The 26,981-nt window shown below is 38.3% G+C and overlaps 5 protein-coding genes across 12 annotated transcripts; 1 reads left to right on the top strand and 4 right to left on the bottom strand.

Moving 5' to 3' along the window:
• Positions 1-565: 565 nt before the first annotated feature.
• LOC110767419 (SNARE-like superfamily protein) lies at positions 566-2,817 on the top strand. Its single transcript, XM_021970954.2, has 6 exons — positions 566-701; positions 792-890; positions 993-1,043; positions 1,176-1,349; positions 1,990-2,049; positions 2,555-2,817. The coding sequence occupies exons 1-6, from the start codon at positions 699-701 to the stop codon at positions 2,594-2,596; spliced, it is 429 nt and encodes a 142-aa protein (XP_021826646.1). The 5' UTR covers positions 566-698; the 3' UTR covers positions 2,597-2,817.
• An 851-nt stretch (positions 2,818-3,668) lies between these two features.
• On the bottom strand, positions 3,669-9,977 carry LOC110767407 (uncharacterized). Of its 2 annotated transcripts, none has more exons than XM_021970938.2 (13): positions 8,167-9,977; positions 7,723-7,910; positions 7,558-7,615; positions 6,921-7,045; positions 6,618-6,828; positions 6,224-6,518; positions 6,042-6,111; positions 5,903-5,963; positions 5,690-5,765; positions 5,501-5,588; positions 5,019-5,354; positions 4,734-4,946; positions 3,669-4,415 (listed from the first exon to the last, which is right to left on the bottom strand). In XM_021970938.2, exons 1-13 carry the CDS (start codon positions 8,237-8,239, stop codon positions 3,945-3,947), a joined length of 2,265 nt encoding a protein of 754 aa, XP_021826630.1. In that variant the 5' UTR covers positions 8,240-9,977; the 3' UTR covers positions 3,669-3,944. The 2 variants fall into 2 exon arrangements, with proteins under 2 accessions (XP_021826630.1, XP_021826631.1); XM_021970939.2 differs by having other exon boundaries at positions 6,042-6,108.
• Positions 9,978-10,711: 734 nt separating this feature from the next.
• On the bottom strand, positions 10,712-11,608 carry LOC110767408 (cypmaclein-like). Its single transcript, XM_021970940.2, has 3 exons — positions 11,444-11,608; positions 11,316-11,361; positions 10,712-11,231 (listed from the first exon to the last, which is right to left on the bottom strand). Exons 1-3 carry the CDS (start codon positions 11,519-11,521, stop codon positions 11,050-11,052), a joined length of 306 nt encoding a protein of 101 aa, XP_021826632.1. The 5' UTR covers positions 11,522-11,608; the 3' UTR covers positions 10,712-11,049.
• Positions 11,609-13,097: 1,489 nt separating this feature from the next.
• Positions 13,098-13,954, bottom strand: LOC110767406 (snakin-2). The gene is made up of 3 exons (XM_021970937.2): positions 13,741-13,954; positions 13,613-13,655; positions 13,098-13,526 (listed from the first exon to the last, which is right to left on the bottom strand). The coding sequence occupies exons 1-3, from the start codon at positions 13,837-13,839 to the stop codon at positions 13,345-13,347; spliced, it is 324 nt and encodes a 107-aa protein (XP_021826629.2). The 5' UTR covers positions 13,840-13,954; the 3' UTR covers positions 13,098-13,344.
• Positions 13,955-18,068: 4,114 nt separating this feature from the next.
• On the bottom strand, positions 18,069-23,562 carry LOC110767405 (F-box-like protein). 7 transcript variants are annotated; one of them, XM_088246890.1, is made up of 8 exons: positions 23,408-23,562; positions 22,568-23,305; positions 21,499-21,765; positions 21,172-21,353; positions 20,325-20,630; positions 20,060-20,218; positions 19,460-19,708; positions 18,069-18,594 (listed from the first exon to the last, which is right to left on the bottom strand). In XM_088246890.1, exons 5-8 carry the CDS (start codon positions 20,469-20,471, stop codon positions 18,316-18,318), a joined length of 834 nt encoding a protein of 277 aa, XP_088103016.1. In that variant the 5' UTR covers positions 20,472-20,630; positions 21,172-21,353; positions 21,499-21,765; positions 22,568-23,305; positions 23,408-23,562; the 3' UTR covers positions 18,069-18,315. The 7 variants fall into 7 exon arrangements, with proteins under 7 accessions (XP_088103016.1, XP_088103017.1, XP_088103014.1 ...); XM_088246891.1 differs by having other exon boundaries at positions 20,325-20,480; XM_088246888.1 differs by having other exon boundaries at positions 20,325-21,353; positions 22,568-22,816; positions 23,225-23,305.
• Positions 23,563-26,981: the final 3,419 nt, after the last annotated feature.

Below are 26,981 nucleotides of genomic sequence, written 5' to 3'. Positions count from 1 at the left end.
TTTAAAATGCTTAATTTGGAACCATCCACAAGCTCAATGGTTTTTAACCGTCTGCTGTCTGTCTTGCTGGTTCAAGCATAATTTCCAAACGCTGTTAAAATGAACATGACAGGGTCAAGAAGTTTCCAACATTCTGGAAACTCAGTCCAGCCATCTTTGATTGAATGTCAATTTATGCTTCTATTTCATCTCCTAATTTAGCAACGAACAAAGCTAACCATATGTTGTCAATTTAATAAAACTGTTTATATCACATTATTAAAAAAATTATAGAGATAATTGCAACCCAAACTGGCTACATGACTTAAATTATGAAATTGAAATAATATGGCCCAAAACTGAAAAATGAATCAAAACTATTAAAATTTGCATGTGGCAAAATTGCTAAACGCTTGCAACTGTTGTCGTATCCATGTGTGAAGAGTTCAAATTAGCCGTTGGATATTTCCGTTGACCAATCCGTCAACGGGGACAAGTCTCCTTCACCAAGCACACCGTTTTTGTCTACATCACTAATAACACGCTAGTAAAACTAGCTGGCTCTCCCTCTCTCCTCTTTCTCTTGGGCTTACCCGCGCCGCGACCCACTGGAACTGCGAAACGACATCGCAAAGTACCCCGAAAAAAAACTCGTACTTTTCGTGCCGAAGTTTTGGGTGTCTGCTGTCGTTAGTTTCACTTTGAATTTTGCTTCAACAATGGTACTCACATAATTATCAGTTTTCATTTTGATTGATTAGTATTTGATTATTTCAATATCTGAGCATGATCTTAAATCTTCCATTTGGCAGATCCGATTCATATTGTTACAGAACCGGCAGGGAAAGACCCGTTTAGCTAAGTACTACGTTCCTCTCGAGGATTCTGAGAAGCACAAGGTCGAATACGAGGTCTGATCCACATAATTCCGCTTTTTATTTTCTTTGTAATTTTTTATTATTTTATTTTGCGCGTAAACTATTCAAGGGTTTTTGAATTCGATGGTTCTGCAGGTTCATCGTTTGGTGGTCAACAGAGATCCCAAGTTCACAAATTTCGTTGAGGTTATATTTTCTTATTTATTTGTTTACATGTTTTATTGCGCCAAAATCTTAAATTTACAGAACTTGTAAGTGGTATTGGTTTTTTATTGGTAATATTTGATTGTGAGCTGATTATTGTAACATTGGTTGCAGTTCCGTACGCACAAGGTGATCTACAGGAGATATGCGGGGTTGTTTTTCTCACTGTGTGTTGATATAACAGATAATGAATTGGCCTATTTAGAATGCATTCATCTATTCGTGGAGATTTTGGATCATTTTTTCAGCAACGTTTGCGAGCTTGATTTGGTCTTTAACTTTCACAAGGTCCGTTTGCTTTTCTCACTTTTCTTTCATGTACTACCCGAACCCCTCTTATATGATTATTGCATTCATGTTTAGTTACTGAGTTAGGGTAGCATTCAACCCACACTAAATCATTTGCTGTACTTACCTTCGATAGTGGTGGCCATTTATTGGGATCATGTAGTGAAAAGAGTGGGAGAAGAGAGTCTATATGTATGGCAGAATGAAGCAGAGGAATGGTATTGAAAGCCGTTGATTTTGTCCAATTTAAACCAAAAAGATAAAGAATGGTTTTTGAATGTTAATCTAATTTCTTTGAATGCATGCTAGCATTCTTCTGTGTTCTCCTTGTACATTATACCATACTTAGAATTTCTTGTTGTCAGTTAGTGTTAGGCTTTAACAAAGTCATTCTGCCTGGTACATGCCAGTACTTCAGATCAGCCTCTCCGAAAAGTAAAATGAAAAGCATATATAAATGTGTATCTTTATGACAATGTTTGTTGTAAATACTAAGTACCTTGGTGTTGTCAGTTCATTAATTTCTTATCCACTCCCTTGGTATGTGTATGGTGTAGCTGTGTGGGGGGTTATGATCATTGTAATATATTTTTTGTTTGTTATCTTACTGATTACTTATTTTCATTTCCATTTATGGAAGGTCTATCTGATACTTGATGAATTCATTCTTGCTGGAGAGCTCCAAGAAACAAGCAAGAAGGTGAGAACTATGGTTTCCGTTGTAGCTTTTCCTCTGTTGTTGCTGCTTTTTGCGTGTCTTTGTTGTTTTGGATGGGACAAGCAAGAGAGACCTTGGTTTTTTGTTTTCCATTTTCGCCTGGGTGACCCTCTCCCTAAAGTGAATTTATCCTACTTTTTATCTTATTTCTGATTTATCTTTAATCATGTGTCTGGATTGTATGAAACAAAGTCTATGTGCCTTTTCATGGTGTCACATATAAATGGTGAAGTTGTAGTATATGGATGGACTATGGGTAACCTTGTCTATTCTTCTTGTTCTTTCCCCATTTGACACTGGGAAACCAAATCTTCCCTCTTGTTATAAACAATTTGGGTGGGCCGCTCTTTTCATTTCACAGTTACTAGCTTGCTTTAGTGCTTGTAGTGTTTGGTCCTATGTTATGTAATCATTGATTTCTTTTATGGTCTGCATTTGGTGCGAGGAAATCTAGTTTCATGACCCTTTTTGTGTGTTGTGCTTGCAGGCGATTATAGAGAGAATGGGGGAACTGGAAAAACTGGAGTGAGAATTCATCTGCGGTGACAAGTTTCAAGGATGCAATATGGTTCTGTGTTTCTGCTGATTGTTTCAGTTAATTCTTGTAGCCCACCATATTCCTTGTGTGAATTCCTCTCGTGTAATAAAAGTTAATTGAACTAGAAGATTTTGTACCCCCGGCTTTTCCTCATTTTGCCATTTGTGTTTGAAATACACATTCGTATAATGAAAGGCGTGCACATGAACAAAGTTGTCTGTTCTGTTTTGGTTGAGGAGTAATATCATGTCATGTCAAAAAACAAAGCAGGACTGGAGAAGATTGTACAATGCAAAGATCTTATACTCGGTTGCCGCCCAATATTGAAAGAGGATTAAAAACAAAGTATGCTTCGGATAACTTGACCTCAAAGCAAGTGGGCCATTATGGAAAATCAAAATCCTTGTAAAGAGACCAAATAGCACCAAAAATACGAAAATATTCAGAGTTAAGTGAGATGTAGCCAAATACCAAACTGTACCGAATTTGGGCGTACCACCAAATCTTTCAATTGATAATTGATTGTTGGTTTTGTTTCGATTCGGTACATCTCTGCCGACTATGGTCCAAAAGTCCAAGCCATTTTTTAGACGCAAGCTTTGTTCACACTCCCACTTACTAAAAAAGTAGAAAACTATTACATTCTTTTTTTCTTCAGTTGCCGATGAGAAGAATGGTAGGCAACTTAGCATTAGGATAAGTGCTGTGTTAGATCCATCCCAGTGTACACCAGAAGACAAATTGAAAAAGAAGATAAAAGGCTTCAATCAGAAACCAAAAAGAGAAAATGGAAAAGCGTCTCATCTTCATTTTTTATTCTGTTTTCATCTGCGAACCTTGAAAGGGTGCGTTTACTCACTTTTTCATTGAATAAATGCCTACTATAACCCCCACTTAAAGAGTTTGATAGTTTTAATTGAATAAATGTTGGATCTAATTCTTTACCCTTTTTTTTTCTTTTCTTTTTGCTTTCCTCCTCATCCTTATACTATTTACTGAAAAGCGAGTGAAGTTTCAAAAGGACCATGTATATACAGAATGAGTACTTGTAGGGCAGAGGGAGTAGAAAATTAACATTTCTATTATCTTCTTTGTAAAAGATGAACGATGTACTTGAAATATGTCTGAAAAGATTACTACGAAACCTAATGTGGCCCAATACTCCAGGGCATTTTTCATACAAATCAAAAGCCCCAACTGATCAAGTTATGGCAGTTATACCTTAAACCATGTTCATCTCTTATTGAGTCACGACGACAAAGTGAAGCAGCAAGTCCCATTTCTGAGCAGAAGAAAGAATGAAATAATGTATGAACCAGCTACTTTCCAATAGAACTTATTAAAGGCGCTCGCTGCAGAGTAACTGCAGTGGCAGTGCACTTCCAGCACGGAATCCACCCCCAGACTCCTCATACACAGAAGGTAGATGGTGGTCTTGTCGTTTTACCCCACCAGGAGGAAAAGATGAAGTAACAGCCATTAGCTGCTGCTGCTGTTGTTGAGACAGTGGTGCATACTTAGGACCAACTAGGTCAAGCGTTGAAGGGGAAGGAGACATAACGGCTTGGCCGCATGGAATCAGCATAGTCTCCTGCCTTCCATTTTGCCAGCTTGGAAAGTGAACTGCAGGTGCCGTAGTTCCCACTGGCCTGTACTGAGCCACCAAGTGAGCTGCCCAAAGCCTTTGCTGCTGCTGCTGCTGTTGAAGCTGTAAATGTTGCTGTTGAGGTTGCTGCTTTGTCAAAGCTGTGGGACTTGCTTGAGGACCACAGAATGGGTTGCCATGATATGGAGGTAGCTGCAGCTGGGCCTACAATTTAGTGTTATTTCATAATTTTAGTACTTAGCATTCAATGTTTACGACCAACATTATTATTATAATAATAAAAGCTCCTTTGTTAGAGTTTGAGGTGTTCAGGAATGCCAAAGCCACATAAGGAAGCTTGCAACACTATTGGTAAATCACCCATAATAACTTTCCTAGCTCTCTATCGATTCAGAAATGGCACTCTCAACCAACCGTTGGATGTACTGGATTGAATCCTGGTTCTATCAAATGGATCAAAGATTCACAGCATAATTGAATATAAAAAAAAAAAAAAAGATAACTGAAGGAGAACTGAAAAACCTGCTGGGCCGCTGAAGGATTGTTAGGGCAGGAAGAAGAGCTGAAGTGAGACTGGGGCAAAGAGAAAGGAATGAGCGTTTGATGCTGCATGAGAGAATGGATATAAGGAACTTGGGATTGTGATGATGGCTCCATTCCGTTTCTAGCTCTACTAAAGCTATCATTAGTTTCCAAACCACCACCTCCAGCTGACAATGACAGGAAATCAAAACTCTGCAAAAAATGAAAAACCAGTTAGAAATTTTTCAGCGATAAACCAATAGCAAACACAATATTAAGCTTTACCTGCTTTGGTGAAGGGTATGCCCGAGATCCCATAGCAGACTGTGGCTGGTCTTGATAGAGCTTCTTCTGCTCAAGAATACCGTTCTTAGCTTCATTTGGCCTTTTTTCAGCCCTAGAAATATCTATGCTACTAGCAGAAACAATCCCATTTTTAACTTTAGTATAAATATTAGCTCCAAGAAGAGCCACTTGTTTGGATCCTTCATGTAGTCTCATTTCATTAGGCTGTAACTTATCTTTGCTCTCGGAGTTTTGTAAAGCCTGAATCAAATGACTTATGTAGACATGAGCTGCGCACTTCTTCCACGTCCTTCTACCATTTAGAACATTAGTAACCTGTATAGTTGATAGTCCACCATTCCCTCAATCAGAAGCTTCACATGGTATAGACATTTGTGAAGAAAATGGCAGCACATATCAAGATGTTAAAAATGCTGATTATCATAGAATGACACCGTTAGCAAATTAATAGTCCTCTTCACCTTTCCAAAAGAAGAAACATTTTGAACTGAGGCTCTGGAAGTAGACAAGGCGGCATCCAGCCAGGCCGGAATTTTAGCAGCAGGGGACCTATAGAATAGCTACAAACAGTGAGGAATGGGAAAAATACAGAGGAATATCCAAAAACTTATCTAGAAAAGTCTAAAATTATAAGAAAATAAGATAATTACTGCGACGATGATGATGGACTATCATTCCTAGCACCATGGGAGACATTTGAAGACAAGCCAGGCCACAATACTGGACCTTTCAATCAAAGAACCAAAGATCATGTCATCTTCAAGAAATTGACATGCAATGTTATATGAGAACACAGCGTTTCACAACGAAAGTGAAGTTCCAACCAATATTGAATAAGTCTTCTGAGCAAGCATGAATTATACCATTTTTCTTGGACTCCTGGACCATATTATGCACTTCAACTTGACTCCCCATGGTTTTGCCCTGAAGAGTAATCCAAATCTTAAAATAAAAGCTAGCTCACAAAATAGATATTTGACTTAAGACTGAGTTAATGCATACCAGCTCCAGTGCAGCTTCTGGTTTTCTCCCAAAAATTGAGGACTCCTTTTGCACAGGCTGCTTTAACCTGCTGGAAGATTAAAAAAAATGATAATGGTTAAAAAAGAAACACATGTACACACAACACACTGAAATAGAAAATAAAAATACAAAAGCTGGAATTAAGTTAAAGAATTACCCACCGACTATCAAGGCTTAGATCAGATGGAACAGAAAATTTGACAACATTGGCAGTAGGCTTTTCATTGCACTCTTCAACCATCGCTGAGACTGACGAAATGTTTAGATCATGAGGGACTGAATCATCTGAGTTTGTACAGAATTTCCTACTGTTTGGTAATTCAGGTTCACTTTGAGTACTGGATTTGTTCAAAGAATCAACTTGATCAGTTTCTTTAGCTAATCTTTCTACACTAGATGGACTGGAGGCCTCGGTAGCTTTCAAGGGGCAAATTGAACCCAATTTATCATTTCCAACTGCAGAATCCAATACCACCACATAAATTAACAGTCTGCCTACCACAATGGCAGAATTATGAAAAAGAAGATTTGCGAGCAGAGAATAATGGATCAAACCTTCAAATGCAGGGGTCGGAGTCTCTTTGAACTCTGGCAAAGCTGAAGGATTTGCATCTAAAGATTCAGTGTCTAATTTACTGTTATCATTTGCATCATTGTTAGGGAACAGTCCGGCCAAAGCATACAATGTCTCCACAACTTCTTCCTCATCTTTTGTGATATCCCCAGAAACAGTTTCTCTCAGGGATCTATCTGAGCCTCCTTGTTTCTTCATAAGTAATTTCAAGTATATGTATCAAAGTTCTGAACAGAAAAGGCAAACCTAAAGAGGATGTTGAAATAGAAGATAGAGATGACTACCAAGTATGGTTTGGGTTTATTTACACCGTCCCTTTTTGGGGATTCGATGCCACTCATTGTATGGTTCAGCCTCTTTGAATTTGGTATAAATGGAGATGCAGATTCACGATTGCGCTTCTTCATTGCTGCTAGTGTAACAACAATTTCAAAAAGCCCGAGATATTCATACAATAGAATATAACAAGATTTTTTTTATAAAAAAAAAAAAATTCCCCAAAATCCAAATGCGTCAGAATCATTGAAAGCTATTAAAGTATCTCTTTTGGAAAAGTAAACTACAGAACAGTAGGAGGCAAAACCTCAGAGCCAATATAATAAATAAAATCAAAAGGCAACAATGCATCCTCAAAGTGGCAGCATCATATTTAAATTGAATTAAAAGTCAGGAAAAAACCTGACGGAACCTTGCGTCCCGAAAAAGAAAGAAAAAGCGAAAGCTTCAGTTTTGCTTCACTTCTAATCCAGAATTAAAACAAAGTAAAACAACCTCGAAAACTTCCCAGAAGACCCACCAAACAAAGGAAATTTCAATTCCAATTAAGTAAATAAAAATAAAGTAACCCAAAAATGGAAAATTTAGACATGAGCATTGAATTTAAAAAAAAAGATTTCCGTTCATAATTCAAAACCCACAAACCTGATCGCAGCTTCCGCGGAACAGAGGCATGATCAACGCCATTGCAGTCATCAAAAAACTAGAAACAAATATCAAAAACAAAAAAAATGTTGAAAAACGAAACAGGGAAGATACATAAATTAACATGACCCGGTGTGGTCGAAGATTGGGTAAAGAGTAACCAACCTTTTTGGGAAGCTTAAATCTCTTACTGGGAAGCTCATCTTCTCTGTCAGACACATCACAACCCATTTCGCAGTCTTGGAAGCTCGAACTCGCTGTACCAAGAGCACTCAATTTTCTGAGCCGCTCTTTCTTCGATTTTGCCGACTGCACAAAGTCCCCACCAGCATCAGCACCAACACCAGCCAAACCTTGAAATTCAGAAGCACATATAAGCAACTACTCTAAAGAAATAGTGGTGATAATTATAAAGGAGGACACGCATTATCTGCAACTGCAACTGCAAGGCCCTTATCAGAAACCAAACAAGAGTACACAGATAACGACAAGTACCATAAGCGTTTTTGTTTTCTCTGGTGAGAAAATTCCAAAAATTGGAAAACGGTGAAATATTCTGGATTACAAAATTGGAAAAAGTAAAAGATGAAGCGTGAGATTAAGATTTACAAGAGAAGAGCTTGTGTCCAGAAGGTTGTTTAAAGCGAGTGGCTCCACGTCTCACGTCTCGAGGCTTGTCCATTTGTAAATGATCGATGGTGTTGCCAACATCTGGAACTTTGTAAATGAAGAAGGGCTTGTTAGGCGGCTCAGAATGGAGCTCAAGAAAGAAACGCCTCCAAAAGCTGAACCCAAACAGATCCTTCTTTTTGCAATCTGAGCTACTAGCAAGCTCTCTTCAATCACACAGAATGAGAAAGAAAGAGAATGAGGCAAAGGTGCTGAACAAAGTGAACGAGAACAACGTGTAGAGAGAGAGAGAGAGTTTTCTTCTCTCTTGTTTTTTTTGGTTTTGGTTTTTGGGGTGTAGTTATTTAGCGAAACGAAAAGGTCGCCGGAAAGAAAACCGAAAAAGTTGGTTTGGGTTTTTTTTTCCCAAAGAAAGGAGAAAATCAATTTAGTCGCTTGCGTTGCCAAATATCTCTCCGTTTTTCTTGAGACGAGTGTGACAGTTTAGAGCGAGCTCTCTACCTACCCGGGCTATAGTAGCAGATCGAACGAATAAGCAAAACAGAGGAGATTCAGAAACTCACAGAGAGAGAAGACGAAGAAGAAGAAGACAAAAGCAAAAGCGATCAAAGGCAAAATAAAGATGAAATAATGAAAGCAATAAAAAGTAATTCGGTCCCTCGTGTCCAGAGAATCAGGTTCTTCGACCTCCCTCAGTCTGTGTCTGTCTGAGAGAGAGAGAGAGAGAGAGAGAGAGAGAGATTAAAAAAAAACAATTGAAAAGAAATGCAAATGAAAAATGGGAAATGAAGACGAAAGTCTCAGTCACAAGTCACGAACGTAAAAGGCTCTCCAGTGTGATGCACCCGTGAAATAATGTCAAGTGTAGATCGCATTCATTGAAATTTAAAGGAAAACAATTAATGCTCGTTTCTACGTATAATAAACCAATTCCTTCTTCACCCAAACCCATATAATAATTTCTATCCACCAAATTAGATCCAACAATTGTCTCTCTCCCCTTCTCTCTCTTCCACTCTCCAGCTTAATTATGAACCAAACTCATCCATTCATTCATAATCTTTCAAAAACTAAAATTTCAAGAAAAATCGTATAAAAATTGAAGCTTGAATTTTGGAAAAGTGAATAAAAGCTTAATCAGAGATACACGAACTCTCTCTGTAAACCAGAAAGCAGAAAGCAAAACGGAGAAACTAGAAAGCAGAAATGCTTCTTCTTCCTCCCAAAAGACGGAAAAACCGAAGCTTTTTGGTTGCTCTCCGAAACATCGAGTTTCAATTCAATGCATCACAGACTCGGACACGGTCACACTCTCTTTTTTTACCCCCTTCTCACGTCACTGCACCATCGACGGTTTATACACTCTCTAAGTGTGTGGTCCTCCTCACAGCCGTTAGATCACTCGCCACCCGAAGCTGCATCAGAAGGAGACAAAGCTTATCCAGCGTGGCATCCACATCGGACAAACCCCACCCCACCTGCTCTCACTCACTCACGATGATCTGTCCTGTCCTGCTTAAACCTCCGCCACGCCTGACCCTCCGATGGCTTTCTCTTTCCGTCTCTGGACTAGACTTTTGTGGGCCTTCTTCCTTCACCTCTGGGCTCCAAATCCAATCCGAATCCAAAAGTAACCGAAATCTGATTTCTGATTTCTTCAACATCCAACGGTTATTACAATACCTCGTGGCAACATCACAACTTGTCCGTCCGTACGAAAAAGATTAAGATTGTGCTCTTTCTTTCTTTCTTTCTCAAAATCTGCAGTAAATCATGATTTTATTCTGTACCGCCCCATTCCTACCCTTCCCCACAACCACAAATTCTCGTTTATTTCTCACCCAACAACATGTACAGTAGTACTGTACAAGTACGTATTGTCTACGTTACTTTCACCGGTACACGCATTATACATCCATGCCTAAATGGGCTGTGGAGGAAAAACGATGTTTACACGCAGAGACAGACAAGCAGCTGCTGCTATGCGTGCGAGTAGGGAGGGTGTTGTATACACGCCTCTAAGGTAGCGTGGTGGAGGTTGGGGGAGTTAGTTTGTGCAAAATTTGTGTCTCTCTCTGAGTCTCTGACTGGGTGGCACTAAAATCTGCGACGTGCAAGTGCAAGAAGTTCTCTTCTCTTGTAGACAAAAGTTACTTTTCGAGTCACGAGGAAGGGAACGGAGGGAGGGAGCGAGGAGTAGGAACTCGGCGATTAATTGGGAGGGATCCTAATTCCTTCCTTCCTTCCTAGAACAATTTGATTCTCTGGAAGTTCGAGTGGCAGCGAGAGAAGAGACTCACGTTTGTTGCGTGACTGACTCGTTGTTATTTCCAGTGAAATTACCAAAACAGGCCGGATGACTTCAGTACTATGAAAAAGACAATTAAGCCCCCGGGAGTCCATGCGCCAAAGAGTGAAACGGTGTCATTTCAATTTTCATGGTTGACAGAACTAACTGAGTTTTCAGTCATGCCTTACATGTCGTGTGCGCATTAACACGAAAATATAGAGAGACTTGCTGCACTGGTAAATATGTTGGATCTCTTGCCCTTCCAATGCAAATACAAATATGTACTAAACCGGATTTTGGGCCTTACAATCTCTTCTTGAAACACACAGCCCAACTCGGTATCCTAGGAATGGGCCCGTAGGCCTTGCATTAATAAAGCCCAACACTGTTACTGGACTTTTCATAACTCAGATAAATAAATTTACTAAAATAAAATAAAATATACTTCTTGTTGATCCACTAGAATTAGGCTTATATTATTTTATAAATCACCATGATCCAAAACATAAACATACATCAAGAACAAGAAATGTGTGTTGCTTGCTGCCCCCTGTGGGTGTCTTAAGATTTAATTAAGGGCATTTGCGTAGGCCCCTGTGGGTGGTCATATTGGCGTAACAAGGGCAGGTTTCATAGTGACCAGAAGTACCTGGTGGAACGCAATTGCATCTCTCGCAGCACGTCCCGCATGCCCTCTTGCACAAATTCGGCCTTGACGATAATTCGCACCTTCGATTACATTCTCCATCACACTCTTTATGTAACACCATACAATATTAGTATCGTAATTCTTTTTTATATATAATTAAGTTGAGTTTTGTTAGTCTGAATCTCATACCTATTTTGGGAGGAGGATGAGGGCTTTCAACAGGAGGTGTAGTCACCTGAAAACACGTTACGCTGCTAGTCATCAAAAGCAACTTCAAATAAATACATAAATAACTTAATTGGATTAAAGTGGTTTACCGTTTCTTGAGAATCAGCGAGTTGGAGAATGAGAAGAGAAACGAGAATTACAACCTTCAACATCATCTTCTTGGCCATGGAAGAGGAGAGTGTATGTAAGTAATCTTTGGGCTGGGTTGGGTTGGGGCTAAGAGAGAGAGTTGGTGGTGTTTAAAGAGAAAAATAGGTGTGGTATATATAGCCAAGCTCATGAGGAGGTCATTAATTATGAAACCTCATGAGTACGAGTGACACACACCAGACCAGAATGACAAAGGTGCTCCAACAAGGATATGACTCTGAGAACAACTACATTCAACAATTTTTGGAAATTTACATACTTTTGGTAATAGTCTCGAACATTTTTAATAGTTATTCTTTAAATTTAAATAGCATTTAGCTAGCAAGGACATGGCTGGCTGGAGCCTGGAACCATATCTCTTCACTTGTATGTTGTATGCCATGCTGGTTTGCTGATGTTATTTCTTTTAAATACAAGCGATAGTCTAAATTATAACAATGAGGGGGGTTTTATCACACACACTACGTACTAAAATGTCATGGAAGTTCAAAACCTCAAATTACAAGTCTGCAAGTCAAGACCCTTTTCTTATGTCCTTAGACTCTATTTGTTTTGGTCTCAAATAATTTATCAACACACGTGTCCACTATCCATGCATGCATATGAGTCATGACTACTACTAGGCCCTGTTTGGTTCATGGGAAAGGAGGCTTGAGGATGGGAAATCAATTGTTTTCCCATGTTTGATAAGTCCAAACATGAGAAATGGTTGTCTGGCACATAAATAAGTAGGGGGGGGGATATAAAGCCCTCCTCTCACCTTGGGTTTTTTGTTTTCCCTTCTCATGGGAAAGTCTGGGAAAATGAGCCAACATTCAATGCACATTTTTCATGATTATTTTTGTCTCCTTGAATAATTTAGAATTACAATATATCATTACATGAATTCTTTTTTTTATTTGATTTAATATGGGTATAATTGGAAAATTATACTAATTTTGTTTTCCATTCATATTCAAAACAAACATGGGAAATAAAACAAAGTGAAATCTCCCGGTTACATTCCCGACATTACTAAACGTGGGAAAGAAATATTTCATTTATCATCTCTTGGGAAATGACATGAAAAGTAATTTCCCCTTAAATCCGTTCCGTAAACCAAACGGGACCTAGGGTGTTATAACCGACAGACTAGATAAACTGAAGCGGTAATCTGGCTGGAATGCAAGCATTAATTGTATATTTGTATCATGAGTGACTGAAATGAAAGTTATGTGCGTTGCATCATCTACCTCCGGTTCAGACGTTTCTAATTTGTGATTCATTCGAATTGGATTTGGGTTTGGCATTGGCAGTATCACTTATAACTTTTAGGAAAGGCCTCAGCCTGGATAACAAAATGGGCTATGTTTATGTTGGGCTTCTCCCTCTCATCAATTTCTATGATAATTGCAAACACAAAAGCCCATGCTTTTCTGTAAGTGGCGGTGGGGTCCCAATCACTTTCAACTTCGACGTCATGAATGTGTCCCAGGAGTCTATGACCCATTTATTAAGGCAAGAAGAGGAGAAGAAACGACAGAGACAGGTAAAATCAACAACAGTCAAAATATGATGATATCATCTTTTCTCTCTCTTTTCCTGGCCCATAGATTAAAAGAGAACTCCAAAACAAAATATTTTCATTGAAGCCAAAACAAAAGAGGAAGAAAAAAGACACTCCAAACCAAACTCGCAATAAACAAATTTACAATAAGTCTATTTTCGTGTAGTTTTAATCATACAAACCAAGTGACATTCTTCATTTTATTTAATTAAAAACACAACTTTATTTTTTTATCTGAGTTCTGAACTGAACACCACCGGCAGATGAAGGTTGGTTGAAGTTTGAAGTTGGAATTCAAGGACACTTGCGTTTGCCGCCGTGGGTGGTGAGGGCGGCGTAGCAGGGGCAGACCTCCAGATTCCCGGCAGTACCCGGAGGAACACAGCTGCAGCGTTGGCAGCAAGTCCCGCATGCCCTCTTGCACAGCCTAGGCCTTGACGACAAACGACATCGAGCAGCGCACGCTCCACCACAGTCTATATGTTACATAATATTATTCATATTAAAATTGCCCTCAATCGTATAATATAAAACAGACAAATATAATGTAATTAATATGTACCTAATTTATCAAGGAGAGAACTCTGTGCTGCATTTTTGTTTGCCTGCAATTGCAAATATAAAAATCAACTTAGCTACATATATAAATATACATATATATATATTGTATCAAAATGAAAGAATCCTTACCGTCTCATCAGCTTCAACAGGATTGAAAACAACAAGGCAAACGACGAGTACTGAAACAAGAATCACAACCCTGGAGGAGATTGAGATTGAGATGGCCATGGCTTCTAATTAAAGATATTTAATTTCTTGCTTCCTTCAAACCTAATTGAGAAAACCTTGATTAATACAGATATCTATCTAGTAAGTTAACTTAAGTTGTGCGTAAGAATGAGATGCATGGCATCTCCTATTTATAGCCCAATAGTTTGCCAGCTGGCCGTGGAACTGTGAGGGTGATAGAGAAGGTGAGTAGGTGCATGCCAGGACGGGACATTCTCGTGGTATGTGGTATATGTTATTAAAATTTATAAACAAATGCATGCAATGCAACAAAAATAGATGTAAAGCTTGAGGAATCGTTTGAAATGAGTAAAGCTATCTTCTTTTTCTTTTTTTCTATTGCCTTTTGTGTTGTGGGGATTATCTTTCCAAGTGGCGTTAGTCTTTAGCCTTTAGCTACCTCATTCATTTGTTTTCATCTTCTCTTCTTTTCTAGATAAACTCATATAGGCTAGCTATAGTGAGGCTATTTTTTTGTTTTTTTCGGAACTAGTGTTCATTAGAAACCCACCGTAAGAAAAGAGGGCACAAATACACATCATAGAAGTGAGACTCAACAAACTAAGTCCAGCGTCAACGCAACAAGACCTAGCCCAAATAATAGCTAGTGAGTCTATTAGAAGATTTATAGAGTAGTGTTTAATTTGACTATGCTCAAGCTGCTCTCAAACTATTATATGAAAACAACTTGCTACGTAGTTTGATACTTATCAAAACATTGACAAGCAAAAGCAATCAATTCTTCCATTTCTAACTTTCATTTCTAAGTTAACCAAGTCTTGAGTAAACGAATATCCATTAGAATAGTACTCATTCCAAACACAAGAGAAAAAAACACAAAAACCTTGGGTGGACAGCTAGCTAGCTACAGTGCTTGCTTTACAGATCAAGTGGCTGCGATTAATTGTGGAGGTTAAAATAAACCGATGGCCTTTTCTTTTGCTTTGGGTCGGCCAGAAAACTGAGACACATCTTTCAAAATCAAATACCAAAAACCTTAATTAAGCTTCAATTCCATTAGCCATTTATGCTATAAGGGTCAAATGCACGTTTCTTTGTCATAAACTAATATGTTTGTTATCTTAATAGTATGATATGGCTGGATCCTGGATGGATTTCCCCAAGCCACCCAACTCTGTGGGACTACCAAACGAGGGGAGGGAGGGCCTACTTAAACAAGTGGTTGTAATTAGTAGTGGATTATCGGCCGGTGGCTTTGGACCCAATCATTCGTCATCCTATATATATATATATATATATATATATATATGCTGTAAGTAGGGTTTGGTTCTCCAAGGAACCCCAGCTAGCTTCTTAATTAATTATTTATTCTTTATTTTTAACGACAGAAGCCAGCGATTGCAAGGAAGGAGAATTCGAACGCATGACCTTTGAGTGTAGGGTTATTAACTTGCACTACAAATCCCTTGCGGGTTATTAACTTGCACTACAAATCTCTTGCAGCTAGCTTAACTTGTTAATTAGGAGAGGAGGACTGTGTGATTGCATCGTATTTGCTAAGCAGCAAACCAAAGCCCCGCACGTGCATAGCTTACCCTACTGCCTACACGTGCACTTGGAGAAAAAGAAAAAGAAAGAAAAAGAGGGTGGGCGGTAGAAGCTTATCTATCTATGAAATGAATGAGATGAGACACAGCAGCGGGAAACGGGAGACGGAGAGCCAACTAATAATAAGGGTAAGTAAGAGTGGGTACTTTTCAACAACTGTAGGCAACACAGCTGTAGTCTGCTCATACTTACAAACGCCAAAATGAACGACGATTTGATTAGATTGGGATTTGGCAATTTGGCACTAGGAGCCTATGTACGACTAGTGTTTGTCACTCACCTAATTTTGGTCGACGTTGGCTTAGATTAGAACCAATTGGGAAGAAGATGCTAAAATATGAATATGGATTTGAATATGTTAGGTTTTTTTTTTTATTCTTCTCCATAAGGAGGTATATATAAGAGTTTACATGAGTGCTTTACAAGGAATTAGATCCAGTAAAGGATTAGGAAAGTATCTCCTAATTATACAATGATTTGACAACTATATAAATTAGGAAAGTAAATCCCTTAATTAACCAAAGGAAATAAATCTATAAAATAGGAAAGTAAATCCCCTAATTAATCAAGGAAATAAATCTCCTTGATTAATTAGGAGACTCACTTCAACACTCCTCCTTAAGTTGGTGCATATACGTCACAAATGCCCAACTTGGTAAGTGAGTCAAGAAATTCGTAGCACCCAAGTCGATAATCCATGCAATTCAAGCAGAGTCTTTGGCGACCGGTCGTTTGCTTCGGGCGACCATGCTAAAATATGAATATGGATTTGAATATGTTAGGTTCTTTTTTTTTATTCTTCTCCATAAGGAGGTATATATAAGAGTTTACATGAGTGCTTTACAAGGAATTAGATCCAGTAAAGGATTAGGAAAGTATCTCCTAATTATACAATGATTTGACAACTATATAAAATAGGAAAGTAAATCCCTTAATTAACCAAAGGAAATAAATCTATAAAATAGGAAAGTAAATCCCCTAATTAATCAAGGAAATAAATCTCCTTGATTAATTAGGAGACTCACTTCAACAGAAGACGCGCCAAATATAATTATTTGATTGATGAGTTTTGGATAATTGACAAGCCTTCGTTTTTGGGGTTTTGATCAGTAAACTTATGACAGTCTTTAACTAAGAGCATCTCCAACCGATGTGTCAAAAGTGCCACATAGACATTCAACGGCTAGAAATAACATCTCACATGACTCCAACCGATGTGCCAAAGCTTATGTGGAATGAAGGCTGGAGGTTGAGATGTTATTTTTGACATCCCAAAAGCAAGATGTCAAATGAATATTTTATTATTTTTTCTTTTCTTTGCTTTTTAATTAAAAATAAATCAACACTAAAATGTAATAAAATAATAATTTAATTTGACATTTCGGGTAGAGTGTAAAGCTGTGTAAGATGTCAAATTGCCACATCAGCCATCAAATTTAAATTTGATGTTTGGTATTTGACATCTCCCTTGGAGATGCTCTAAGAAAGCAAATAATGGAGCAGTTGATTTGGTTTCGACGTCTATAGTGTCATCCAATCATTTCGCAAGCGTCTCTAAATCCTTCTTTTCATTTACTGGTTTAAATAATTGCAAGGGGGCTTTTAGACTTAACATAAAATAAGTAAGGCAGGCAACTTTTGAAATGCTGAGTAGTAGTGGGGAGCATTTTTGCTCACCACTTTGACCATAGGTGTTCCCTCACCACCATCCTCAATGCTTGACACGTGTCCATAAGTATAATCATGATTCCATAAATACAAAGCAAAAGTTAATTATGGTTATATCTATGGACACGTGTCAAGTATTGATGATGATTGTGAAGGTACATCTATAATTAAAGTGATGAGCAAAAATACACCCGTAGTAGTGTCCTGTCCCTCTCTGCCCGCATCCAGGAGGACTTGGACTAGGAAGGACCATGAGAGAGAGAGAAGATATTTTCTTGTTTGGTTTTTTCCTTTTTTGGCTTTTTGTTAACACCAATGCTAAAAAGAGAGTGAGGATATTATTTGGTCGACAAAATATCCTCCTCACTCTCTTTTTAGTATTGGTTTTGAACAAAAAGCCAAAAAAGGAAAAAACCAAGCAAGAAAATAGTGAGGATATATATATACTATATATGGTTGGGTTGTGAGATTGGTTTGGTTTTGGTATGAATCAGAAGGAGGAGAACGAGTAGTGAGATGTAGTCCATGTAAAGTGCGGTGCAGCTGTACACAGTAGACGCCCAAGAGTTAAGAGACACAGAGACATGCCACGTCATTCTGTGATTGTCCTCTTCCTCCTGCTCCTCCTCCTGCTCCTCCTACTGTATGCTGTTGCTGTCTGCACCTGTAGTTTTCAATTTCACGAGCAGCCTGTGGTTTGTAATATTTCATGGGACAGAAAGTTGAGAGCAAAAGTAGCATCTCACGAGTCCCCTTCCATCCCCAAACAACACGGAGTGCCCTTGGCAACCGACAGCTCACTGTAGGGCTTTCTGCTGCCTGCCTGCTTGGGTTGCCCCAAAGGAAAAATAAATATAAAAACTAGAATCCGACTGATGACTTACTAAAACCACTTGCAAACATGGGTTATGTCATTTGATTATGAAAGTGCCAATGCCCCGTAACTCCTTAGACTATCGTTTGTATTAAAAATTCATAAGGCACAAACAAAATAATGAAGATAGCATTTGGCAAGCCAAGCTAAGAAGAGACTTTTATATACATCAAGCATCCACAGCTTAATTTAGAGAGCTCGCTCTACAATTGTGCATTCACAGCATATACATCGAATAATATACAGATTTGCCTATGTCAAAGTCACAATATATTATACACACACCGATTACCAGAAGAAAGTTAACGAATACACACAACATGTACAAGTAAATATATAAACGTACAAGTTCCCTGCCCGATCCACTAAACCCTTCTGTCTGCGCTTTGGCACGACCAAGATGGGCTTGAGGGATCAGCAACACAGATCTGAACTCGTAAGACTTCATGAATAGCACCTCGATAAAGCACCGCAAGAACCTCCTCTTGTTTGGCCAAACCAACATCTATCAGAGTGAACCGACGAGAAAGTAATTCATCCCGCATTCGGAAGCCGTGAGACCATCTCCCAAGCTTCCACCATTTAACACAAACTTGCCGCTCTGATATCTTCCTACTCTCGAGTGCTTTCAGGACACAGTTGGCCTGCCAATTTTGTATTTAAACTAGTATAAGTATCTAAAACCAAATTAGTAGCAGATATGGGACTGTTATCTATTTGCCATACGGCTACCTAAACGTTATGCCAGCAATGGAATACATATATATGATCCCCGACCAGTAACATTGCCGCACTATTATACATGAAAAACAAAACAAACACAGAATTTCTAGCTTCCAAATGTTCTCTGTACTATGGCTTTCAACGGAAGGTTTAAAGATTAAATTCTCGCTGTTTTCTTCGACAGAAACTAAGAACCATAAATATCTCAATACGTTCAGGGTATTGGATTGTATAATAAGGCTAAGGGAAATCAATAACTCAATGCAACTGCAGTTCAGTCAAACATGGAAATACACAAAAAACTCGTTGAAAGGAAAAGAGAGAGAGAATTACAGAATGAATTGTATCAATAGAAGTAATTTTGAACTGACCTCAAAAGATTCCCTTATAGTTTATACACAGCTACACAAGCTAAGATAGCTGTGTTTGTAACCGCTAACTGTCATTTTTCTTTTTCTGTAACAACCTTAACAGTCTCAATGACATTCAGACTGGTATTTGATTATACTACCCTTTGTTCTTCAGATTACGACAATATAACCCTTTTCAAATGTAGCACATGCTATAGCACATTTTGTAAGTTTAGCCTTGTTTGAACAAACAGATGGTCTAAATTGTTGGCTAACAGAGTGAGAGAAGGCAGTGCAGTTCCTCTAAGGCTATAACAGAGTACTCAATATATGGCCAACAACAGAGTATTGATGCAATTCGCAGAAAAATAAACAACTTTGAAGCATAGATTCCTACAGAAAGTTGATCAGTAGACAGAGTGATAAAAGTATATACCGGCACTCCAAGCCAATTCATGCAGTAGTGCAAACCAAGTAGGTTAACCAGCACAGTAAGCTCTGGTTTGAAAAGAAACATTTGTACATCCTGATATCCAAATTGCAGTGCGTGCAAATCTTGCATTGCCTTCTGATACTCCCCACCCTCAAGGGATACAGATGATGAGCATGTTTCCACAAACTGAACCACCGAGGTAGCACGAGCAGCCTTCTCATTGTGCAACTCCATGTAAAAGCACCTCCATCCCTATACCATTATTAATTTCCACAAAAGAATATAACAACATAAATTGACTAACCAATAACTAAAGCAAACATGTTGTTAGTTGATACTCATAAAACTACAAATAAACATGATGGAAAAATGAAAACCTATCGTCTTCCTTTCTACGAAATCATTGGATTTATCATTAGGGATGGCACCACAAGATCAAAATTTTAAGTAATTAAATAATCTGTTTGATTGATTGAGAAATTAAACAAAATTCTAGTATAACAATTGAACATATTAGAAATAGGAAACTAAACGGTGAACAAGAACTGAGTTATCAAAAGCTAAAGGGATTAAAAAAAAAATTTGTAAACAGAGGGAGAGTACCATGGACAAGGGTTTTTTGATTGCAGAGGAAGAAGAAGGCCCATCGGACAATTCAAGAGAAGGCCATCTGTCTCGAACCAGAGACTCCCATATGCAATCCGACCCACACAGCTCCCTCCATAACCGGGAACAACTGGCCAACGAACAAAGGTCCGGCACCTTCGTTTCCAAAATTAAAATTGAATAAATACATAATATCAATATTCGTAGGTTGAAGAAATAATGATCGGAAATAATATGAAATGATCAAGCACCTTCAGCTCACCTGCAGGAACGAAGCAATTTGGAGGGCAATATCCTCCGGAACTGGGAGAGGGCTCATTTTGCTTTGCTTGCGACTTTGAAATGAGAATGCATTTGACTTCAGAGTTCGGGGACTTTCCGCCTTTTCCTCTTTCCACCTCGTTGTCATTGGAGTAACCTTCAAGAAACGACGCGTAAACTCGCGTTTCAGAAACCAAAACGACACGATTTAGGCATACCGAATTCTACTCGACGAGATGAATTTGTGCCCCAGCAGTAAGACGACGTTCTGGGCTTCCTTCTCGGGCACGAAACGACATGAGAGAATCTATGATATGTAGTTTGAAGATAAATGAAGGAAAAAGTTCATTTTTTACGATTAGCTGGGTGGGAAGAAGGATGCAGAGAAGAAATGAGAGAGAAATGAAAGAAGATGAGAGAATATATAAAAGGTAAACCGAAAAACAGGATTGTGGGTTTACCTTATTCTTTGCCTAAAAATAATTGTAACTTTTATTTGAGCTTCTAAATTTTCTTACAAAAATTGAAAGATGAAAAATAGAGATAAATAAATAAATTTGAAAGATGATAAACCAAAGCAGTCTTTTTTCTTTCTAACGCTCGACATCAACAAAACGAAGGAGGCCTACAATCATAATACTCTACATCAAAACATATCAATATCTTTTTACAAGATTATCTGTCTTTTTTTGGTTCTGAGCTCATTAGGGAATACCCATTGGGCTCAAAAGTCTTGAGTTCTCCATTTTTTTTTTAAAGCAGAAAATAATGGTTTTACCTTTTTCTTTGCCTGAAAACAATGGTTTTACTTCAACTTCTAAATTTGCTTTACAAAATTGAAAACTTACAAATAGAGGATGCCGGCAACAAGGCAACAAGGCCTTGAGACCGGAGGCCAACGTTCTTCATAGACGTTAAAGATTAATGTGATGTTCAGAACCTTTTGGTCCGACCGTAATTCTCACAAAACCAATGTGATAAACCAGTCTTTTTCTACGTACGGCTAACATTATATACAATCTCAGGAGGCCTACAATCACAACAAAGAGGGCAACAGTGAGATTGAGAGCATGCATGATACATGTACAGATTCGCCGCAGGAAATACATGTCTACACATATATATCATGTACATCAAAATATATCAATATCATTCACAAGTTTATATTAACGAACATTTTCTAGAAAACTTCATGGATCTGCTATGGTGATCTTGACACGTGCTATGCGCCAATCACTGGCGCCTTCATGAATCAACCTTAGAACCTCCTCTCCTTTGTACATTGCAAGGTCTTCCAAAGACAGGTAATGAAAATGTGACTCATCCGGTATGTAGAAGTTTTGATATGGGTATGGACTGCTATGGCCAAGCTCAAACCATTCAACACAAACTCGACGCTCTGATATCTTGCTCCTGTAAAGTGCTTCCAAGACACATATGGCCTGCCAATTATATACTTAAAGGTATCTAAGTCCACAATGTTATAATTTGACATTTCTGATTTTTTTTAATTTCCAAAATGCAGATCTAAAGGTTGAGCCAGCCGCACAATACAAACAGTATGCCTTCTCAGGGATAGGGGCACAAGGTAATACATGAAATGAAACAAACATAGAACTCTTAGCTTTCAAATCTTTGGACAAACATGTTACCGGGTGGTTTCTGCACTCTGGCTTCCAGAGGAAGGTTGAAGTTTAAATTCCGAATGAGAAACTAAAAATTGTATACGTGCAGGTTTGCAGAATGTGCAAGGGTAAGGGAAATCAAGAACTCCAAACACAGAAAAAGAAGAAGCAGAAAACATGATGTAAGGAACAGAGGAGAGCACATTGTATCATCCAAAGTGCATTTTTGTTTCTGAACTTGAGACGTTTCCTTTATACACAGCCAGATAAGCCAATCTAAATGAGACTGCTAACTATTGTATCCATTTGCTAACAACCTTAACAGAATTCTAACATAATAACATATACACTGGTATTTTCTATGGTAGATGATATCTTCAGAATCGATTGACCGATTTTCCATTAATTTCCATTTTCGTAAATTCGAGAAATGAAGCACATTTCGCAAGTTAAATCAAGTTTGAGCAAACAAAGTGAGACAATCTGTCATTCTGAAAAGATTGAAGTTCCTATAAAGCTATGACAAAGCATACATACCATTCGAAGAAAAATAAGCAATTTGAAACATAGATTCGCAAACCAAGTAATCAGTAGAGAGAGTGTTAAGAAGAGTATATACCGGCACTCCAAGACAATCCATTCAGTAGTGCAAACCAATCATGTTAAGCAGCACAGTATGCTCAGGTTTGAAAAGAAACATTTCTACATCCTCAAGTCCAAAACGCATGGCATGCAATAATTCAATTGCTCCCAGATACTCATCAACCTCAAGGGATTCAGATGACAGGCATTGTTTCACAAACTGAACCACTGACGTAGCTTCAGCTGCCATCTTATGGTGCACCTCGATGTAAAAGGGCCGCCACCCCTGCACCATGATGAATTTCTAGATGAGAATATAACAACATACTTGACCTCCATCCATGTAATAGAACACGTTAGCAAAAATATAAACCTACAAACATAGAGGGATAAAAGAAATCTATCGTTTTCCTTTCAAGTAATTAAAATTTAAATCACTTGATTGATTGGTTGGTAAATTAACATATGAAGTATTGGGTGTTGGTCCTCACCAAAAAAGGACGTTGAAACTGATACAAAAATCTGGTATAATAAATTGAGCATATTAGAAATAGGAAAGTGAACACTTAACAAAAGGGGGGGGGGGGGGGGGGGGGGGGGGGGTGGGGGAAGTGCCATGGACATGGTTTTTTTTTATCGCAGTGGAAGAAGGAGACCCATCGGAAAATTCCAGAGGAGGCCATCTGTCTCGTACCAGAGGCTCCCATATGCAATCCGACCCACATATCTCCCTCCAAAACCGAGAACAACTGGCCAACGCACACAGATCCGGCACCTACGTTTCATAAATAAAATGAATAAATAAATATCCTACATGTTGATGTTGAAGAAGCAATGATCGGAAGTAAAATGAAATCATCAAGGAGCTTCACCTCACCTGCAGTAATGAAGCAATTTTGAGGGCAACATCATCCGGGACTGAGAGAGACCTCATTTTATCTCCTCCTAGCGCATGTTATGTTATGGTGGGCAAGCAGCGATGCAATTTATTCAGTCTATCAGCAAGAATTCTATGAGGGCCTTATGGCTCATATCTCTTTAAGGTTGGATCAAATTGATTAGTTGTTGGATTAAATTAGTTAGTTTTATCTGACAATTGAGAGATATGACATCACCAAAAAGCCATATACAAGGCCCTCACTAGACCTGACAATATTGTACACGACCCATGAACACGACACGAATTCGTACGAAAATTTCAGTATTCGAGTCTGAGTTATCGTGTCGTGTTGATATCATGTTGACCCGTTAGCCACACGTTAATCTAACGGGGTCGTGTCGTGTAAATTCACGAATACCCGTTAACTTGTTAAGCTCATGGGCATTTTTGTAAATTTATATATTTCTTCTTATTTTTCTATTTCTTTTTTCTCCTTCTCTTTATTCTCTTTCTTCTCTTCCTCCCCTATTCACCTGACTCTCCCACTGTCTTTCTCTTTGTAAGTTTATTTTCTTTTCATTATTTTTCTCAGAAACCAAACATAGCTTTCTTTTATGTTCTTCTCTCTCTCTCTCTCTCTCTCTCTCTCTCTCTCTCATTGGTTGTGTTTTAATTCTTGACAGGTGAAATGGATCGTGTCGTGTGATTCGCGAATTGTAATGGGTCGTGTTTGTGTTTGACATTTTCCACCCGTTTTTTTATTGTGTCGTGTCGTGTTGACCCATTAAAAAAGACGGATTGACACGAACACGATACGAACATTGCAAACATGACACGAATACCAAGTCTATGCCTCACTCTAGAATGACTCGTCTATCGGTCTCTTTTTTTCTTCTTTCATTTTTCTTGTCTGATTACCATTGGGCTCAAAGCCTAGTCCAATGTGATTGTACAACAAGATAAATATGGGCCATTACTCGACAAAATAGTATCTTTTTCTTTTCCTTTATTTTCTAAAATTTGAAAATATATAAGACATTTTTCATAGGTTATTGCTTGCCTCCATTCTCCAAAATATATACGACAATTCCTACTTACAAGAAGAGAAGTATTTTTCCTTTCGTATTAGCCAATTGGTGTGAGTAGCCTAGGCAACATTAATATTAGAGTTATTCGCAGAAATGGTCCCTCAACTATACCTGTAGTTACACTTTGGTCCCTTAATTCAATTATTAGTTGTAGGGGTCACTCAACTAGGTGTTATGTTGCACCAGTAGTCCTTCCGTCAAGTCTGTGACTTTTTCCGTTTAAAATAATGACGTGGCAAGCATCTTAGAGCACGAGTGATGGGCAAATGTGACTTTTTGCTTAATTAAAACGAATCTGTTGCTTTTGAAGAGAACGATAATTACACAGAAATGGCAGTCTGAGCAAAAGGGGAAAATCGCGAAGGTAGAGAATCTAGGGTTTTCAAATCGAGAGGTATTTGACTTCGATTTTTGGGGGATTGTGGAACATTATGGTTTAATGGACTAAGTAGCGAAGGATTTAGAGTTAAAAAAGCGATAAAGTACAAATCTAGGATTTCAGTTTCATGAAAATCACAGAGAAAAGAGTCGGGTCTACTGTGTGTGGAGGCTTCTTCAAATGGAGACAATTTTTCGGTGGTCTGGAGAACCCCCCAAGTATGGTAAGTTACTATAACCTAAATATTCCTTCTTCATTTTATATTGGTTTATATTCTGTTTGCAAATGTGTGGTCCTCCTGTTGACAATGAAGTTTTGGCTTTAAGGTTGAAAAAAATGTAAGTTGGAGTCTTTATTATTGTCTGTGGCCCCATTTTTGTCGGTTTGTCATGGAAGTGATTTCACACTTGCACATGCTTGCACTTACTTTGTCTTCATTGTCATGAAAAAAAATGTAAGCATACCTTTGTGTAATGTGGTAGATAAAGCAGAGCTATGTACTCTTGAACTCCACCATTTTGGTCTATTGGATAATGGCATGTATAAGGGAGGCAAATTATGCTATGTTGACAACTGTATTCATGACTATATGTCATTATTGAATTTAAAGAAAATTGGGATAGATCTTGGGTACAAAGTTGATATAACACAAAGGGTTACAAATTTAAAAGTTTACTATAAGGGGCCTGCAAAAAGTGGTAAGCATGCTGTGAATGATGTTGTAAATGATAGTTGTATTCCAGGGTTGGTTGGGAGCATTTCATCAGATCAGGTTTTGGTGTTGTATTACCATGATCCTACTCATAACAACGAGCTAGAGGGTGTAGATGAAAAGCAAGAACAACATAGTGAAACTGAAATTGGCAATGAAGAGGAAGAGGAGGAAAAAGAGGATGTTATTGTTGACAGTGATTATGAAGTAAGTGAAGAAGAAAATGGTAATCAAGAGGCTGCATATGTTCACGATGCACCAAATGTTGAATATGCACAATGTTTTGAAGAGATGAAGGAAATGCCTATTAATGAAGCTACATGGGAGATATCAGATGATGGTGAAGATAGTGATCGACTTCCTTCTGATGGCGATACCTCTGGTGGTGAGGAAGATGGTCAAAAAAAGACAAGCAAGAGGAAATGGAATATGCCAACTTTTAAACAGTTTAGGAAAGAAACTGATTTGAGAAATCCAGAATTTAGAATTGGAATGCAATTTGCCAATAAGGATGAACTAAAGGAAGCTATTAGGGAGTATGCAATTGTACAAGGGAGGAATGTTAAATTGGTGAGGAATGATAATAAAAGGATTCAAGCAAAGTGTGCAGGTCACACGAGATGCCCATTTATTCTGTTTGCTTCTAAGATAGATAGAGATGAGCATACATTTGCCATAAAGACTCTCTCCTTAGAGCACGAGTGTACTAGAGTGTACAAACTAAAATATACTAATTCAAGGTGGCTGTCAAATAGGTTTGCTGACAAGATTAGGAAAAATCCTGAGTGGGATGTAGGGGAATTCCAGTCTGAGGTATTGGAAAAGTACCATATGAATGTTTCAAGGCATCAGATTTATAGAGCAAAGACCTTGTCCAAGGTGATCATTGAAGGAAGCTATGTGGAGCAATATACGAGGCTATGGGACTATGCAGAAGAATTGAAGAAGGCTAACAAGGGCAGTACTGTGATTATAAAGAATAAGATGAAGGGTGATGTACCCGTGTTTCAAAGAATTTATGTATGTTTGGAAGCTTGTAAGAGGGGATTTTTGGCAGGATGTAGACCTCTCATTGGTATAGATGGATGCCATTTAAAGGGACCTTACACAGGGCAAGCTTTAACAGCCGTTGGTGTTGATGGGAATAATGGAATGTACCCAGTTGCTTATGCTGTTCTAGAGGTGGAATCAAAAAGTAGTTGGATTTGGTTCCTTGAACTTTTGATTGCAGACTTAAAAATTGAGAATGGGAAAGCGTTGGTGTTTATAAGTGACAAGCAAAAAGGTATAATACCTGCAATTGAGACATTGCTTCCAACAGCTGAGCACAGAATGTGTGTTAGGCATATCTACAGCAACTTCAGGACAGAGCATGCTGGACTTGCACTGAAA

The sequence above is a fragment of the Prunus avium genome, chromosome 1, assembly GCF_965620075.1.
Source record: "Prunus avium chromosome 1, drPruAviu1.hap1.1, whole genome shotgun sequence".
In the NCBI taxonomy this organism is placed as follows: domain Eukaryota; kingdom Viridiplantae; phylum Streptophyta; class Magnoliopsida; order Rosales; family Rosaceae; genus Prunus; species Prunus avium.
This window is presented reverse-complemented; position numbering and strand designations above follow the sequence as displayed.

What these genes read in the sequence shown, in the direction of transcription:
- LOC110767408 (XM_021970940.2), bottom strand. Translation starts at nt 11,521, where the DNA reads ATGGCCAAGAAGATGATGTTGAAGGTTGTAATTCTCGTTTCTCTTCTC. An exon ending in TCGCTGATTCTCAAGAAACG is followed by an intron (nt 11,362 to 11,443) that starts GTAAACCACTTT and finishes ACGTGTTTTCAG; the next exon opens with GTGACTACACCTCCTGTTGA. An exon ending in TCATCCTCCTCCCAAAATAG is followed by an intron (nt 11,232 to 11,315) that starts GTATGAGATTCA and finishes TGTTACATAAAG; the next exon opens with AGTGTGATGGAGAATGTAAT.
- LOC110767405 (XM_088246890.1), bottom strand. Translation starts at nt 20,471, where the DNA reads ATGACAACGAGGTGGAAAGAGGAAAAGGCGGAAAGTCCCCGAACTCTG. An exon ending in AAATTGCTTCGTTCCTGCAG is followed by an intron (nt 20,219 to 20,324) that starts GTGAGCTGAAGG and finishes TTGGAAACGAAG; the next exon opens with GTGCCGGACCTTTGTTCGTT. An exon ending in TGAATTGGCTTGGAGTGCCG is followed by an intron (nt 18,595 to 19,459) that starts GTATATACTTTT and finishes CAAAATTGGCAG; the next exon opens with GCCAACTGTGTCCTGAAAGC.
- LOC110767406 (XM_021970937.2), bottom strand. Translation starts at nt 13,839, where the DNA reads ATGGCCATCTCAATCTCAATCTCCTCCAGGGTTGTGATTCTTGTTTCA. An exon ending in CTGTTGAAGCTGATGAGACG is followed by an intron (nt 13,656 to 13,740) that starts GTAAGGATTCTT and finishes TTGCAATTGCAG; the next exon opens with GCAAACAAAAATGCAGCACA. An exon ending in TTCTCTCCTTGATAAATTAG is followed by an intron (nt 13,527 to 13,612) that starts GTACATATTAAT and finishes TGTAACATATAG; the next exon opens with ACTGTGGTGGAGCGTGCGCT.
- LOC110767419 (XM_021970954.2), top strand. An exon ending in AGCACAAGGTCGAATACGAG is followed by an intron (nt 891 to 992) that starts GTCTGATCCACA and finishes ATGGTTCTGCAG; the next exon opens with GTTCATCGTTTGGTGGTCAA. An exon ending in TGGTCTTTAACTTTCACAAG is followed by an intron (nt 1,350 to 1,989) that starts GTCCGTTTGCTT and finishes CATTTATGGAAG; the next exon opens with GTCTATCTGATACTTGATGA.
- LOC110767407 (XM_021970938.2), bottom strand. Translation starts at nt 8,239, where the DNA reads ATGGACAAGCCTCGAGACGTGAGACGTGGAGCCACTCGCTTTAAACAA. An exon ending in GATCTAAGCCTTGATAGTCG is followed by an intron (nt 6,112 to 6,223) that starts GTGGGTAATTCT and finishes TTAATCTTCCAG; the next exon opens with CAGGTTAAAGCAGCCTGTGC. An exon ending in AGTCCATCATCATCGTCGCA is followed by an intron (nt 5,589 to 5,689) that starts GTAATTATCTTA and finishes GCTATTCTATAG; the next exon opens with GTCCCCTGCTGCTAAAATTC.